The 17118-nt window shown below is 42.1% G+C and overlaps 1 protein-coding gene across 3 annotated transcripts in view; it reads right to left on the reverse strand.

The window, feature by feature from the left end:
- Window positions 1-390: 390 nt before the first annotated feature.
- The window catches only part of LOC119969616 (EMILIN-3), a 59474-nt gene continuing 42746 nt past the window's right edge, over window positions 391-17118 (reverse strand). The window contains exons 5-7 of one of the 3 annotated variants that reach the window (XM_038803487.1): window positions 14110-14145; window positions 7982-8116; window positions 391-2851 (exon numbers count right to left, since the gene is read on the reverse strand). In XM_038803487.1, coding sequence (XP_038659415.1) covers window positions 2514-2851; window positions 7982-8116; window positions 14110-14145 — 509 coding nt within the window. In that variant the 3' untranslated portion in view covers window positions 391-2513. Of the gene's footprint in view, window positions 2852-7981; window positions 8129-14094; window positions 14146-17118 lie in introns of all 3 variants that reach the window. The other 2 variants (XM_038803486.1, XM_038803485.1) reach the window with 2 other exon arrangements.

Here is a 17118-nt window from a genome sequence, read left to right on the forward strand (position 1 = left end):
CACAACTTTGAGTTGTGGGGGTGAAACCCACGCAAACACTGGGAGAATGTGCAAACTCCATACACGGTGACCTGGGGCCGTGATCGAACCCGCGGCCTCAGCGCCGTAGGCAGCAGTGCTAACCACTGCACCAATGTGCCATCCCACCTGTTTTTATTTTAATATTCTTAATTGTTCACACAACTAGAATGTTCCTCATTAAGTTGGATACCATGCCTCACATTATACCAGAAATAACACAATACACCACTATGTACTGGGGTTCCAAGTTACCCATCTGGCTTTTGGGATACTCTCGCATTTAACATTAACATGGTTTGTAACAAAGGTTGGTCACTCACTCATGCAGAAAATTTAAATGCTAAAATAATATGACTCCATTAGAATGTCTAACTGGCATAATTTCAAACGATATGTTTATTGCAACCATTAAATTAAACAGTAGAAAATGTGAATTTAATTTACAGAAAATAGCACCATTACTTGTTCAAAGTTTAGTTCCATATGTTCAAAGATGTACACTAATATACAAAACAAGAGGACTTCAAGTTCATATGTATGTTGAACAGTTCTTCAATATCAGTTTTTAAAAAATGACTGGCAATGTAATGCTAGCATTTATTACTAAAAAGAAACAATTATACTTTCCCATTTTAATACATTTTTCAACAAAATGCTTTAAATTACTATAAATGTTGTGGCAGTTTGATGCTCTATCTTGAACATGTGTCTTCTCCAAAATATTGTCACTTGATCAATAATTTGGTAGATTTTCTCTGCCTGTTCAAAATTTGAATTTGAAAGTTTTTTTTCTCTCAACACAGCTAATTACATTTAAATACACTCATCCACAAAACAGTCCTTGACCTTTCACAACCATTCATCAACGTTTTAAAACAACTTTGAAGACCTAATTTTAGTCTCTGCCACAGAACTGTGATTGAACTTTACAGATCCAGTAAAACAATTTGACAAAGGTTTTGTTGGTGTAGGATAGGGACGCATAATGTTCAAATCTCCGGAGTTGGTAACAGGTAAAAAAGCTTGTGTAAAGATCTTGATCAAACGTTGAGCCGCATTTCATTGTTAAAACTGAACCAATGGACCGTAGTTAATAAACTAGATGAAATGTTATTCTTTTAAAAAAAATTTCCAATTAAGGGGCAATTTAGTGTGGCCAATCCACCTACCCTGCACATCTTTGGATTGTGGGGGCGAAACCCACGCAGACACAGGGAGAATGTGCAAACTTCACACCGACAGTGACCCAGAGCTGGGATCGAACCTGGGACCTCTGTGCCGTGAGGCAGCAGGGCTAACCCACTGCGCCACCGTGCTGCCCTATGAAATGTTATTCTTGATCACAGATATACGCACACCCATGCACATAGTTTTGCTCTTTCATTTCTCAATTTGGTTGATGTTTGCTAGTGCTGAAGCAAGAGAATTTGCTTTTCATCTGTGTTACATGTGCAATCTGAATCTTTGGATATTTAGGGTGAAACAATGCAATGTCGAAGACACAAGATTTCATACATTGTTTCATGAGCAAACAAATGTTGGCACAGATTCTAACATTAATCAGTATTTAGAATGAAGGCCAACCAGCAGATTTTCATAGAAAAGAATTAATTTAAAGTTTACATTAAAAAAAACACTGGCCTCTGCAAGGATGTTTTATGCTACCTGAGTCAATATTTTTGCTATTATGAATTTTAAAAAACTTTGGTTTTATTAGCTAATGTAATGTCTAACTGGCTAATGGTAGCTTACATCCTGATAAACAGAGTGGTGAGCAGTGATGGTGCCAGTATAGTACAGATCATGTAGCTAATGCAGAAAATGTTTGAGCTCCCAATGTTGAGATTTACCCTCAACCACGCCATCAGGTTGTACTTGATGTGGTTTATAATGCTGCATTTTTATTATTTTATGAGGCACTTCCTTTGAGGAAAAAATTCTTAAATGGACATTTGACTGGAACATTTCTTTGAAGATCCCATAAATTCCTTAGCCCTTTAACCCTTTGAGCGCAGAGATCACGGAGACTTCTAAGTACAAATGTATTTTTACATGAACTATATAAAATTGGAAATTTGAGTGTATTACAAAATAGAATTATATGTACAAAAGCAACAAACATTTCTTAAATCTGTGTTCCTATTTTTTAAAAAATGGTATTGTCAAAATTGCAGTATTTTTCTCATTCTCAAAGGGTTAATAGATGCCTATTAAAGGCGATTACTTAAATCTTTTTTCTGAAGATGTCACCATACTTGAATAGGTAGCGAATCAAATTTGTGATTTTTAAAAAAAAGTGGTGCTTGATTTAAAAAAAATATATAGATTGGCCACAGACCATTTTTGGTTCTAGTGTGCTTCGATCAGCTAAATGTTTACATTTGAAATGAATATTTCCAGTTAGTTCACTGTTTGTTCTACAAGAAGCATTTAAAATCAGACGATGGCCAGTTCCTTCACTTCCAGCTTCTCTCAAAATTACCTGGGCCTTGTCAACTGTGCATTGGTGAATCATTCAGCAGAATGCCACTGAATGTAGAATGTAGCTCCTCTGTTCCCGCGTAAGCTAATTTTCCTGACATGACAACAACGCTCACTTCGTCACCAGTTTTCAGACCAAGAATTAGACTGAAGATGGCAAGGCCACCTCCAGGATGATTCTCCATTTTATCCACAGCAATTTCTAATAGTTCAGTCTTGTAGCCAGCTGTGTCCACTTGTGCAACACTCATGTTGGATACAGTTAGCACAGCCTCAATGCGTTCATTTCTCTGTGGAGTCAGTACAGCACTAATGAAGTACTGTCCGCTGTAAGGAGCAGTAAATATACCTGCAAGACAAAAATTTTAAATCTATTGAGTACAGTTGAGGAAAACCCTTTTAGAGAGAATGAAATGCTACAAGGGCAGCTTAAGTTTACACTGTGTCTTTAATGTAGTAAATGTCCGGAAGTCTTTCATGTGAGTGAAACAAAATTTGACACCTAGCCACAAAGTTATTGGGACAGGTGGCCAAAAGATTGGCATGTTTTAAGGAGCTTCTTGAAATGGTTAAGAAAAGTGCAGAGGTTTAGTGGGGAAACAACTTGGCACCAAGGCAGTTGAAGGCACAACTATTAATGAGAAATCGGGGATGCACAAGAGACCTGAATCGGAGAGCATAAGGCGATAATATAATTTGAACACCAGGATGAAAATTGTAAACTTGTGACATTACTGGATCAATCCTCCATAAATAGAACATTTTAGTACCTGAAAAATGACTCCAAAGTCATTCTCTAGACTTTCATTTGCAAAACGATAAGTCCGGAATCACCTGGGGGCTTTAGGTGTGTAGTTGAAAACAGTTACTTGCATTATTATGAACTTCTCGTCTGTAAATCTGATATTTCCAACTAGATATTTCAACATGTTTTTCAAATCGGTCACTTGTCAGGCAATGGAAGTGACTGACTCAAAGCAAGTTGTGCTGCATTATTTTCGCAAAGATTAAGAGACGATTACATATAGACTACGAAAAAGACTGAGGGAAAAGAAAGCAATATAGGAATGGTTATCGGTCGCAGTAATAGCAAAAGGATGGATACAATATAAACTTGTTTGAGCAGATAAGGAATGAAATAGCATGATGAATTGCAATTACCTGGAACTGTGAGATTGAAGATGAAGATCATCCAAAAGGAGGAGGTAAGTTAATGGAATTAATGCTTAGCAGATGGTTCCCTGTCCCCTGCTTGAGGCAATGATTTGAAATGAAATTCCCCTCTGCACAGAGACTGATTGAGTATTACTCGCCTTCACTGAACTTCCCTAGTGATTTCAGAAATTAGTGGGAGCCAAAGTAAACTTTAAAAAAACCAACTTGCGTAAAACTGCATATCCACAAAATTTAGGCTTTTATAAGCTTCCCATAGGCTTAGGCATTGGTGAATGACACTGGCATCTCTCAAACCCTTGTACTGAGGAGACTTATGTTATCTGCCCATTCAGACAACAACATTCACACAGCAACAACCATGTTTCTTGCTACCCTTTCTGACTCACCCCAGTTAATTAAAAAAAAAGTACTACCACATATGGTTTTCCTCCTGCAAGATTGGAAGTTGCATTGATCAAATCGCACTCTTCAAAATAAGTGAGGTATCACTGATTGCAAATTGGTATTAAGTGTGCAGGTGATAAAGTTACCAAACCTTTTATCAGTATTCAGTTTTGAGTCCGAGATGCCAGGTAATCTGCAGGTGATTTTTCTCATCTGACTATTTTCAGCTGTAGTCTAATACATTAAGGACTGATCTTACACATGCCAGGCTAAATTTTGAGATTTTATTGATGCAAAAGAAAACGGGTATAGAATCAGTGGGAAGGACTGTAATAAAATTAAAGAGATTAACATAGAAAGAGAGGAGGTTCTGAGTGGCCTGGCAGGCTCGAAAGTAGACTAACCTTCAAGGCCAGATTAAATGTATCCTAGGGTGTTGAATGAGGCAAGGGAGGAAATAGTAAGGCGCTGGCAATTTTCAATTTCTCTCTGGCTACAAAAGAGTCGCAGAACGACTGGAGGGTAACCGTTGGGTTACCATTATTCAAAAAGGGAGAAGGAAACTACAGGCTATTCGGTCTAATCTCCGTGGTGGGGAAATTATTGAACAATTCTAAGAGACAGGATTAATCTGCATTTGGTGATTAATCAACAGCCAGCATGTTTTTTTTAAAGGGGAGATCATGTCTGACCAACTTGATTGAACTTTTTGAAGAGGTGACCAGGTGTGTTGATGAGGGAAATGCATTTGATGCAGTTTACCCGCATTTCAGCAAGGCCTTTGATAAGGTCCCACATGGGAAACTGATAGCGCAGTTAAGAGCCCATTGGATCCAAGGGAATTTGGCAAATTGAATCCAGAATTGGCTGAGTGGCAGGAAGCAGAGGGTGATGGTCGAAGGATGTTTTTCTGACTGGAAGCCTGAGTACAGTGGGGTCCCGCAGAGTGAAATGAAATGAAAATCGCTTATTGTCACAAGTAGGCTTCAAATGAAGTTCCTGTGGAAAGCCCCTAGTGGCCACATTCCAGCGCCTGTTCGGGGAGGCTGGTACGGGAATTGAACCGTGCTGCTGGCCTTGGTCTGCTTTTTTTTTTAAAAAGCCAGCGATTTAGCCCAGTGTGCTAAACCAGCCCCGTTGTGGTCCTTGCAGTTTGTGGTCTGTATAAATGATTTAGACATGAATGTAGGAGGGTTGATCAGTAAGTTTGGGGATGATACAAAAATTAATGGGGTGGGTAAACGGTGTGGAGGATAGCCTTGGATTGCAGGAGGATATAGATTGGCTGGTCAGCTGGCCGATCAGTGACAAATGGAAATCAATCCAGATAATTGTAAGAGAAACAAGGCAAGGGAATAAGTGATAAATGGGAGGAGCCTGGGAAGCGCCAAGGATCAGAGGGACCTTGATGTTTATGCACACCAGTTCTTTAATGTAGCAGAGCAGGTGGATACAGTGGTTAAGAAGGCATATGATAGGGCAGCACGGTGGCCTAGTGGTTAGCACAACCGCCTCACGGCACTGAGGTCCCAGGTTCGATCCCGGCTCTGGGTCACTGTCCGTGTGGAGTTTGCACATTCTCCCTGTGTCTGCGTGGGTTTCGCCCCCACAACCCAAAAATGTGCAGAGTAGGTGGATTGGCCACGCTAAATTGCCCCTTAATTGGAAAAAATAATTGGGTAATCTAAATTTATAAAAAAAAAGAAGGCATATGATATACTTCCCTTAATTTTCCAAGGTTCTGCTGGAATTGTATAAAACATTGGTTACGCCGCAGCTAGGGTATTTAAAAAATATATAAATTTAGAGTTCCCAATTTGTTTTTTGGCAATTAAGGGGCAATTTTTTATTTAAAAAAAAATAGAATTTACAGTGCAGAAGGAGGCCATTCAGCCCATCGAGTCTGCACTGGCTCCTGGAAAGAGCACCCTACCCAAGGTTAACACATCCACCCTATCCCCATAACCCAGTAACCCCACTCAACACTAAGGGCAATTTATCATGGCCAATCCACCTAACTTGCACATCTTTGGACTGTGGGAGGAAACCGGAGCACCGGGAGGAAACCCACGTGCTCCCGGGGAGGATGTGCAGACTCCACAAGACAGTGACCCAAGCCGGAATCGAATCTGGACCCTGGAGCTGTGAAGCGATTGAGCTATCCACAATGCTACCGTGCGGCCAATCCACCTAACCTGCACATCTTTGTGTTGTGGGGGGGGAAACCCACGCAGACACGGAGAGAATGTGCAAACTCCTCACGGACAGTGACCCGGGGCTGGGATCGAACCTGGGACCTCGGTGCCTTGGGCAACAGTGCTAACCACTGCGCTACCGTGCCACCCTCACAGGTAGAGTATTGTGTGCAGTTCTGGAATCCACATTATAGGACAGATCTGATAGCACTGGAAAGGGGGCAGAGGACATGCTTGGACTGGAGAGTTTTAGCTATGAAGAGAGATTGGATAGACTGGGGTTGTTTTCCTTGGAGCAGAGGCGACTGAGGGGAGGTGTGATTCAGATGTGTAAATTATGAGAGGCATAGATGGAGGAGACAGGAAGAGATTTTTCCCCTTGGTGGAGGGATCAATGACCAGGGGGCATAGATTTAAGGTAAGGGGCAGGCGGTTTAGAGGGAATGTGAGGAAAATCTTTTACATCCAGAGGGTAGTGGGAGTTTGAAATTTGCTGCCTGACATGGTGAAGGCAGAGACCCTCATTACATTTAGAAAGTATTTGGATGTGCACTTCCAATGCCACGGCATACAAAGATATGGGCCAAGTGCTGGAAAATAGGATTAGAATAATTAGGTGGTAGTTTTTGGCCAATGAAAATGAAATGAGATTAAAAGAAAATCGCTCATTCTCACAAGTAGGCTTCAAATGAAGTTACTGTGAAAATCCCAGTGCAGGCGCAATGGGCTGAAGGGCCTTTTCTGTACTGTAGACCTCTATGGTTAAGAAAGAATTGGATTAACAGGTTTAAAAATGTTCTTTTTAAAAAAAAATTGAGTACCCAATTTATTTTTCCTATTTAAGGGTCAATTTAGTGTGTCCAATCCACCTACCCTACACATCTTTGGGTTGTGGGAAAAAGACCCCCACAAACACAGGGAGAACCACATGGACAGTGACCCAAGGCCAAAATCGAACACGGGTCCTCAGCGCTGTGAGGCAGCCGTGCTACCCACTGTGCCACCGTGCCATCTTCAAAAAGGTTTTTCAGTTGTAATAAACAAAGAACAAAGAAAAGTACAGCACAGGAACAGGCCCTTCGGCCCTCCAAGCCTGTGCCGACCATCCTGCCCATCTAAACTGAAATCTTTTACACTTTCTGGGTCCGTATCCCTCTATTCCCATCCTATTTATGTATTTGTCACAATACCCCTTAAATGTCACTATCATCCCTGCTTCCACCACCTCCTCCGGCAGCGAGTTCCAGGCACCCACTACCCTCTGTAAATAAAAAATAAAACTTGCCTCATACATCTGCCGGTCTGAAATGGGAGTATGCCACAATTTTGTCTGCCAACTTGCAGCAAGTAGGAAAAATATTATCAGCAAATAGTGTCTGGTGTGACTGGGGGAGAGGCAGCCGTGTGCTCAAAAATGGCTCACGTGTAATTTCTCCCATCTGCTTCTCCACTACGTACACGCATAGTGGAATCAATGATTGGAGGATGTGTTACCCTGGTCCCCATTTCTAATGGCTCGGCGAGGGGTAGTAAATGGTAAAGACGTGGGAGTAGATCACTGTTACCAATGTGGCAGGTGCAACTACACAGAAAAGCAAGGTGTGTTCATTTCAGCAATTTTCTGCACAGAAATAGTTTGCTTCTGCAGCCTGCAAAGTGTTTCAAAATGACGAAAAAGCATTGTGCCAGTAAAACAGCTGCGACTGGGACAAACGATATCGTACCTGTGCGGGGTTCATAGTAACTTCCATCATTGATAAGGATTTTGTTGAATCTTACAACACCACCGTCGGCAGAGAAAGGCTTTTCAGTCAGACCCACAGAAAATACAACGTGTTTTGCAAAGGCTGGTGGTAATCCTGGAAATAAAACTGATAATTAATGGACACTTCAAAAAAAAAAGGATTAATATAAAAATAAATTGAAATTTTACTTTTTTACTTGAAACCCACTACAAGAACTATAACATAATTTGGGACTAGACGCAGTATTCTGATGAAAAACATTCATGCATATTGAATCTATTTAGTGAAAGCAGTCTTGGGATAAATAAAACCTGCTGATTTTTATCGAGGAAAACTAAAACCTGGCCAGCTGGTTGCTCCAAGTACAGGAAATGTTTGTGATGGAAAGAATCTGGTCAAGGCATTTCGATGTTGGGAGTATTAAATAAAACATTTAAATGATTAACTTTTGAATTGTATGTTTTTCTTAATTGGATATACACCAATGCTATAATGTGAAGTGACCTTTGGGTCATTTAATTCTGAATAGATCTGTATTACTATCTACTTGTAACTTGAATAATATTACAATGCTCTAAAATTAACATGGACATGCCAAATCAACCCAAGTAAAGGTCCACAGCATGTGACTGGTGTAAAGATTTTGAAAACTGGCCCTTTGACCCTGTGAGGTGGTGGGCTTGAAACTAGTCGAGGTAATTGGACATCTCTTGACCCGTTAAGTTTAGACCATGTTAAATTTAGACCATGCTCAATTTGGACGCAAAAGTATAGCACAGGCATGAAGTAAAACTTGGCACAATTATCAATGGAAAACATTTCCTAGCTCTGCCATTATTCACATTAAACCTAAATTCATGCAGAGAATTCAAAAGTTATAACAAAGTTGAGAAAGGAAATACCTACACATTCAACACAGCTCCTACAGAAATGTTGCTGTTGCTTTTTAATACACAAGCCCTCTTGTGTAGCTATCTTAACACGAGTACAGCATATGCTGCGCATTACGGCTGGAGTTTTCGGCTTCTTCATTTGCCAGCCCATAGTTTTCCTCCCATTCACTATAATGTGGGATGATATTTTGGTTTGGTGATTGCAGGCGCAGAAACAGTGGCTGGGTGCCATTTTCTAATTAAGAAAACTGGACATTGTGCTACGCTACTGAATGCAAAATCTTGCCAACTTGGAGGGGTGCTTTACTCTTGAAGGTATAATGTTGTCGTCTTCTGACAATCTCATACATATCCCCTACGAGCAGACGGTCGTTTGTGATCTGAAAACTGCCCTTTTTTAAAAAACCAGACCTCAGCGGAGGTGTGGATGTCAAGGCTGATAAACATCGCGCTTGTGATATTTTGTTTACTTGCTGGAGTCTTTCAGAAGACCATGACACTTTTTTTCAAAATACTGTTTATTATGCAGCCAAGATTTACAGACTAAAGCAATTAACTATTTACACAGCCAATTGAAGCACAATAACAGTCATACTGAAATTAGAATAAATGCATGTAAACTGACAGTCAGAAATAGATTAATTAGACTTGATAATAAGGGCATCTGCTTAGGTTCATGCATTTCTACCAACTAAGTTACTGCTGCTGTACTCTATGTTGAACATTGTTTTCACAACCCAAGTTCAAAACAAACCTGCTTCAAAACCTTGGAGTTTAATGTCTTGTGCAAAATCCTGGTTTGGTCTTGGAGCGATCATAAGAAATGGGAGCAGGAGGAGGCCATTTGGCCCATTGAATCTGCTGCCATTCAAGGAAATGGATGGTGGATACGGGGTCAGTTTGGGAGCGGGTGGAGGTTGCTTCGTGCAGGGGCACCTGCTTGGCAGCCCTGGTCACGGCTCCCCTGCTGCTCCCGTCGGCCAGGTACTCCACCAGCCCTATAGTGGTGGCGGTTCTGCGGATTTGGGGTCAATGGAGGAAGCGTGCGGGGGAAGTGGGAGCGTCGGTCTGGTCCCCAATATGTGTCAACCACCGATTTGTCCCGGGGAAGATAGATGGCGGGTTTCGAGCGTGGCAGAGGGCAGGGGTGGGAAGGATGGGCGATTTGTTCCTGGAAGGGAGCTTTGTAAACATGAGGGCGCTGGAGGAGAAGTTCGGGCTGGCGAGGGGGAATGACTTTCGGTACTTGCAGGTGCTGGATTTCGTACGTAGACAGGTCCCGTCCTTTCCACGCCTTCCACCAAGGGGCATCCAGGACAGGGTAATTTCCAGGGGTTAGGTAGGAGAGGGGAGAGTCTCGGATATTTATAAGGAGCTTATGGGAGCGGAGGACACAGGGACCGAGGAACTGAAACTTAAGTGGGAGGAGGAGCTTGGTGGGGAGTTGGAGGGAGGTGTATGGGCAGACGCTCTGAGGAGGGTAAATGGAACCGCAACATGTGCCAGGCTCGGTCTGATTCAGTTCAAGGTGGTTCACTGGGCCCACATGACGGTGGCCCGGATGAGCAAATTCTTTGGGCTGGAGGACAAGTGTGCTAGATGTGGGGGAGGATCAGCGAACCATGTCCACATGATCTGGGCGTGTCCAAAACTCAGGGAATACTGGCAGGGATTTGCGGACGTCATATCCCGGTTACTGAAAACAAGGGTGGCGATGGGTCCAGAGGTGGTGATTTTTGGGGTGTCGGAAGACCCGGGTGTCCAGGAGGGGGATAGAGGCCGATGTTGCGGCCTTTGCTTCCCTGATAGCCCGGCGACAAATACTGTTGGCCTGGAGGGACTCAAAGCCCCCAAAGACCGAAGTATGGCTGTCGGACATGGCAAGCTTTCTCGGCTTGGAAAAGAAATCAAGTTCGCCTTACGAGGATCACTATCGGGGTTCGCCCGGAGGTGGCAACCATTCATCGACTTCTTCGCGGGGAACTAATCGTCCGCCGGGGGGGGGGGGGGGGGGGGGGGGGAATAGTGTAGAGTCGGGGGGAAGAATAGGCGGGTCTATTTGCGAGAGAGGTACTTTGCACTAATGTATATTGTTGCTGTTTACAATGCCAAAAATACCTCAATAAAATTGTTTGTTAAAAAAAAAGAATCAGCTGCCATTCAAAAACAAAGCACAGCTGGTCTGATTGTGGAGTTCACCCCACTTTCCTATGAATCCCTCATGACCCTTGATACTATAGTGGCTCAAAAATATAAAACAACTCTCATTTGCATCACGCCTTTTAAGTGCCTTGGAACGTTTGACACTTTGAAGATGTAACTTTATGCAAATGGACGATGACAGGCTAACAAACGGATATTATGTGGCCCAACAGAATGTTCAATGATGTTGTAAAATTAGTTTAAAATATCCAGTTAAATAGTTTAAACATCCAGTTAACTTGCCTTCAGATATTAAATATGTACAAGAATATAAATGTTTTCAGTGGTAGCATGCAAGAATACTTCTACCTGCTAATCATTCCTGACTGGCACAGATACTTGTATTCACAGATAGAAATGTAACACTTTCAATTGACTGAAATGCACAGCTTTTGGGAAATCAACTCAGGCATTCTCGGGTATTGTGTGTAAAATATTACCGCAATTTTCTAATGGCTTTACCATAGTCAATGGGTACTTCACAGAAGCATCATGAAGCAAGATTTGTCACTGAACCATGTGAAGAGATATGAGAACAGGTGGTGGATGACCAAAAGCTTGACCGAAAAGGTAGATGTTAAGGAATGTCTTGAAGGCAAAGATGTTGAAGGGAAGGGGACCCAGAGATTAGGTGCCAAGTTGCTAATAATAATATTTATTAGTGTTACAAGTAGGCTTACATTAATGCTGCAATGAAGTGACTGTGAAAATCTCCTAGTCGCCGCACATCCGGCGCCTGTTTGGGTACATGGAGGGAGAATTCAGAATGTCCAATTCACCTAACAAGCACGTCTTTCGGGACTTGTGGGAGGAAACCGGAGCACCCGGAAGAAACCCACGCAGACACGGGGAGAACGTGCAGACTCCGCTCAGCCAGTGACCTAAGCTGGGAATTGAACCTAGGACCCTGGTTCTGTGAAGCAACAGTGCTAATCACTGGGCCACCGTGCCGCCTGAAGGCATAGCCACCAATGGCGGAGCAGTGGAAATTGGGAATGTGCAAGAGGCCACTACATTAAGAAGTCTTACAACACCAGGTTAGAGTCCAACAAGTTTGTTTCAAATCACTAGCTTTCGGAGTACTGCTCCTTCCTCAGGTGAATGAAGAGGTATGTTCTAGAAACATATATGGAGACAAAGTCAAAGATGCAAGACGATACTCTGAATGTGAGCATTTGCAGGTAATTAAGTCTTTACAGACTTAACAGACTTCCAACGCCGGCATCTCCAAATCAAGAGGCCAGTATTAGAGAAATGTGGAAATCTTGGCAGGGTATAGGCTGGAGTAGATCAGAGATGAGGAAGGCAGAAGCCGTGGAGAGGGATTTGAAAAGTAGGATGAGAATATTAAAATCAAGACATTGCTTAACTGAGAGCCAAAGTAGCTCTGTGAGCAGAAGGGCGACGGGTAAACAGAGTTCAGCAGGAGTTGGGTTATAGGCAGCAGGACTTTGGGTCAGCTTGGGTTTACTGAGGGTGTTAGGTGAGAGAGCGGCCAGGGAAGCATTGGAACAGTCAAGTCTAGAGATCACCGAGTCGTGGACAGGAATTTCAGGAACTGACGAGTTGAGGCAGGGGCAGAGATGAATGATTTTAATGGAGGTCAAAGGAGGCAATCTTGTTGATTGTTGTGTTGTGCTGCTTCGGATAACACAGGCTGCTACTTGATGCAGTCTTAACTAAAGGATGCTCCAGACTCTGAAATGAGTTCAACGTGTTTATTAAACAATTAATACACTTCTCAAATAAGTTCGACTCTCTGCTAATCTAACTGGAGTAACTCAGTCTAACTGTACCAGCTTGCTCTAAGCCATGTGCTGGGATGTGATGCTGTTGATCAACCCTGTCAAACTCTCTAGATGTCTGTCTGTGGAAAGAGGCCGGGTGTGAGTGTCTCATCCCTTTTATAGTGTTTATGTCATGCCCCCTTGTGGTGATGCCACCTCTGAGTGTCCTGACTGCCCATTGGTTGTGTCCTATTCGGAGTGTTCATTGGTTGCATGTTTGCATATCATGACAGTGATGGGATTATAAACTCAGTTCAGAGTGGACCAGGACACCAAGGTTGCAAACAGTCTGCATCAGCCTTAGGCAAATGTTAGGGAAAAGAGTTTGTGACAGGAACTAAAGACAAAGCTTTCACGTTTGCATTTTTTAATTGGAAAAAATTCCTGCTCATCCAATATTAGGTGCCAAATAAGCAGTGTGACAAATCAGAAAGAGTGGAGAGATTGAGAGGTGAAGTAGACTTGGGCTTACATGTTGAATCCAACAGGTCAGCATGTAGATGTGGAATAGGAGGGCTAAAGATAGATCCTTGGGGAATACCAGAATTAGCTGTGTGGGGTGGAAAGAGGAGCCATCATAGGCAATTCTTTGACTACGACTGGATAGATAAGAATGGAACCAAGTGAGTGTAGGTCCAACCATCTGGATGAGAGTGGAGAGGTATTAGAGAAGGATGCATGGTCTTCTATGTCAAAGACTACAATCAGGAAAGATAATTTATCATGGTCATTCTCACACAGGGCAGGAACCTGATTGGAGGGGTTAATACAGAGAGTTGAGAGATGGATGGACACAGATTTGGTAGGTATTCAAGTACTTTGAAGAGGAAAAGGAGATTGGAAATGGGGTTATAGTTTGCAAGGACATGAAGGGTCAACGGTAGTTGTTTTTAAGGAGGGGGTGGTGGCAGATTTGAACAGGAGAAGTACATTTAGGAAAAACAGCTGACTTGAGGGCTAGGGAGGGAAGTTAAATGGCAGGCAATTCAGTGGCAGGAAGGAGAATAAACAATTTTGAAAGTTGTATGGAAAATTTTAACTTACAAATCTCAATAAAAACTGATTAGTAATGATTTAAAAATTGGAAATGTATCTGGCAATCTGGAACATTAATCTGTTGTGATGTTCTGTACGACCTGGATTTTTAATATCAAAGTGCTGACTGGAAAATAATTTTCACCAGTAATCTACAAAGTATTTGTTTGCATACTTTTAGTAATTTTACCTGATGATCCAGGTGGGCCTATGGGTCGTTGTAGATCTGAAATTCAGAATAACATAATTAGAGTCATAGAGTCATAGAATCATACTGCATAGAAAAGGCCCTTCGGCCCATCGCATGGTAGCACGGTAGCATTGTGGATAGCACAATCGCTTCACAGCTCCAGGGTCCCAGGTTCGATTCCGGCTTGGGTCACTGTCTGTGCGGAGTCTGCACATCCTCCCCGTGTGTGCGTGGGTTTCCTCCGGGTGCTCCGGTTTCCTCCCACAGTCCCAAGATGTGCAGGTTAGGTGGATTGGCCATGATAAAAATTGCCCTGAGTGTCCAAAATTGCCCTTAGTGTTGGGTGGGGTTACTGGGTTATGGGGATAGGGTGGAGTTGTTGATCTTGGGTAGGGTGCTCTTTCCAAGAGCCGGTGCAGACTCGATGGGCTGAATGGCCTCCTTCTGCACTGTAAATTCTATGATATATCTGTGCCGGTCAAAAGCAAGCACCTAACCATTATAATCCCATTTCCCAGCACTTAGCCCATAGCCTTGTATGCCCTGGAGCCGCAAGTGCACATCTAAATACTTTGTAAATGTTAGGAGGGTCTCTGCCTCCACCACCCTTTCAGGCAGTGAATTCTAAACTCTCATCATCCTCTGGGTAAAACCGTTTTTCCTCACATCCCCTCTAAACCTCTTGCCCCACACCAATTAGATTGTGGAAACCTGCCACTGACTGTAATTAAAGAGTTTGACTTTTAATTCCATCCATTTTTATATTGGTATTTTTCATTTAGTCTAGATATGCAAGCAATTTCTCTTCACAAAATATTAAATCAATCAATATTGGGAACAGTTATTGACTAGTTAACCCTAATAAGTAAACTTTAATTGTCAGTGCATGGATCTGTTTAATTATTAGCCAGATAGGCCAAATGATGTTCCCAGAAGTCTTGGGTGATTTATACTAATCTAGGAACATCGGCGGATTTAGTTGTAACTTTTCTTTGGAAAATACTAATTTGCTACTGCAGTATAATTTAAAAGTGGGAATTAATGTTGCCAACTACCTGGGATTTAAAATAAAGCAAGACCTTTACCCTAATGGACATGACCTGTTTTCATCAACAAGCTCAATGTGTCTAGAATATGTGCTCGTTCTGCTTCAATGCCTGTATTGTTATTACCTCGGTGTTCAGTGTTTGTTATGCATAGTGTGGCTTCATGTGTTCATGGGCGGCATGGTAGCACAGTGGTTAGCACTGTTCCTTCACAACGCCAGGGCCATGGGTTCAATTCCTGACTTGGGTCACCGTCTGTGCTGAGACTGCACGTCCTCCCCATGTCTGCCTGGGTTTTCTCCGGGTGCTCCAGTTTCCTCCCACAAGTCCCGAAAGACGTGCTTGTTAGGTGAATTGGACATTCTGAATTCTCCCTCACTGTACCCGAACAGGCGCTGGAGTGTGGCGACTAGGGGATTTTCACAGTAACTTAATTGCAGTAACAAGCCTACTTGTGACACTAATAAAGATTATTATATTGCATATGCTGTGGGAGTGTAATGTGTCAGTTAAAGAGAGTCTTTGGCATCCATTTAGTCTGAACCAGCCAAATTTTGATCATAGATTTACCAACGATTCACTATAATTTGGATCTTTTTCCCCTGACCTGAAAGTATTTTTTTTTAGGAATCACTATCAATATACAGCATTGGATTAAACAATTGTGCAACTATGCATTATATTAATGATGGGATCGCAAAACTACAAGCTGATTCTCTAGTTACCCCTTTTGAACAAGTCACCTAACTCTTTCCATTATTTCAATGATAATTTGATAGCCTTTCAAAAATCTTCAACTAATTAAATGACCCCCTTTCAAGGACCCTGCACAGACACAATGGGGGAAGAATGGCCTCCTTCTGTGCTCTATGGATCTGCAAAATTTCATAGCTTTGCTCACATTTGACCTGACTAGATCCTGGTGTAAAAAAAAGCATTTTTAGTGAATTGAGCTGGGTGAAATGGCTGATTCTAGCTGTGAAACACACGGTACACCAACAGCAATTTACTCCAGAGCTAGGATTTTTAAAACAAATATTAAAAGAACAGCCTGTCAGACTAATTGCTGCATACATTCCTCACTAACACTTAAAATAATAGAAATGCAAACACTACCATTTGCGACAATCTCCTCTGAATTTAACGGTACTAAAAGTGGTGCAGTTGCAAAAAAACCTTGACATGCAGCTATCAGTAAATTACAGTACAAGATAAATTCAATCCACCTGACACTCTAAGGAGATCCTAAACAGGTTTGATCTGTCATGTGAATGGAAGTGGATCCCCCAAAATGAGATAACTGCCTTAATTTAATTGCTAAGCGTTTGACCTTCATAGTGGAGTTTCTTTTCACATGGCCGTCTTGTTATTCTACACCAACTTTAATAGAAGTTGCATGATGGATTGCAAAGTGTAATAAAGATGAAGAGTTAAGTGCTGTGCTGCGTAATTCAATCAACAATTGCAGATTACATTACAAACTATAAAGTTTAGTGGTTTGTGAACAATTAGTCCCCCAAAGTGTGTCTCCCAAGTGTGTGTGTATGTCTGATGTAATATTTTTAAAAGATAATTTTATAGCACTGTGTTTCAAATATTCAGCTGTCACATTAAAGCACTGATACAGGCCTCAAGTATTACTATGAGAATGAGAAACACATCATGAAATGATCCATAGAATTGGAATTAGTTGCTGTTTAGGAGAAGGCCTCATTTCAGTGTCAGCTCACTGAGGCAGCAACTCAGCCAGTCCCCACTACACAGCCCTTTCCCCATAGCCTTGCAAACCTTTTCTCTTCAGATAATCATCGAGTTCCTTCTTGAATGTCACAATTGAATCTGCCACCACCACACTCTAAAACCATGCATTCCAGATCCTAACTCCTCATTCCTTAAGACTGTTTTTCCTCATGTTGCCTAAATTGAACAGCTTAAACTGGTGTTCTCTGATTCTTGAGCCATC

The sequence above is a fragment of the Scyliorhinus canicula genome, chromosome 7, assembly GCF_902713615.1.
Source record: "Scyliorhinus canicula chromosome 7, sScyCan1.1, whole genome shotgun sequence".
NCBI classification, from domain to species: Eukaryota; Metazoa; Chordata; class Chondrichthyes; order Carcharhiniformes; family Scyliorhinidae; genus Scyliorhinus; species Scyliorhinus canicula.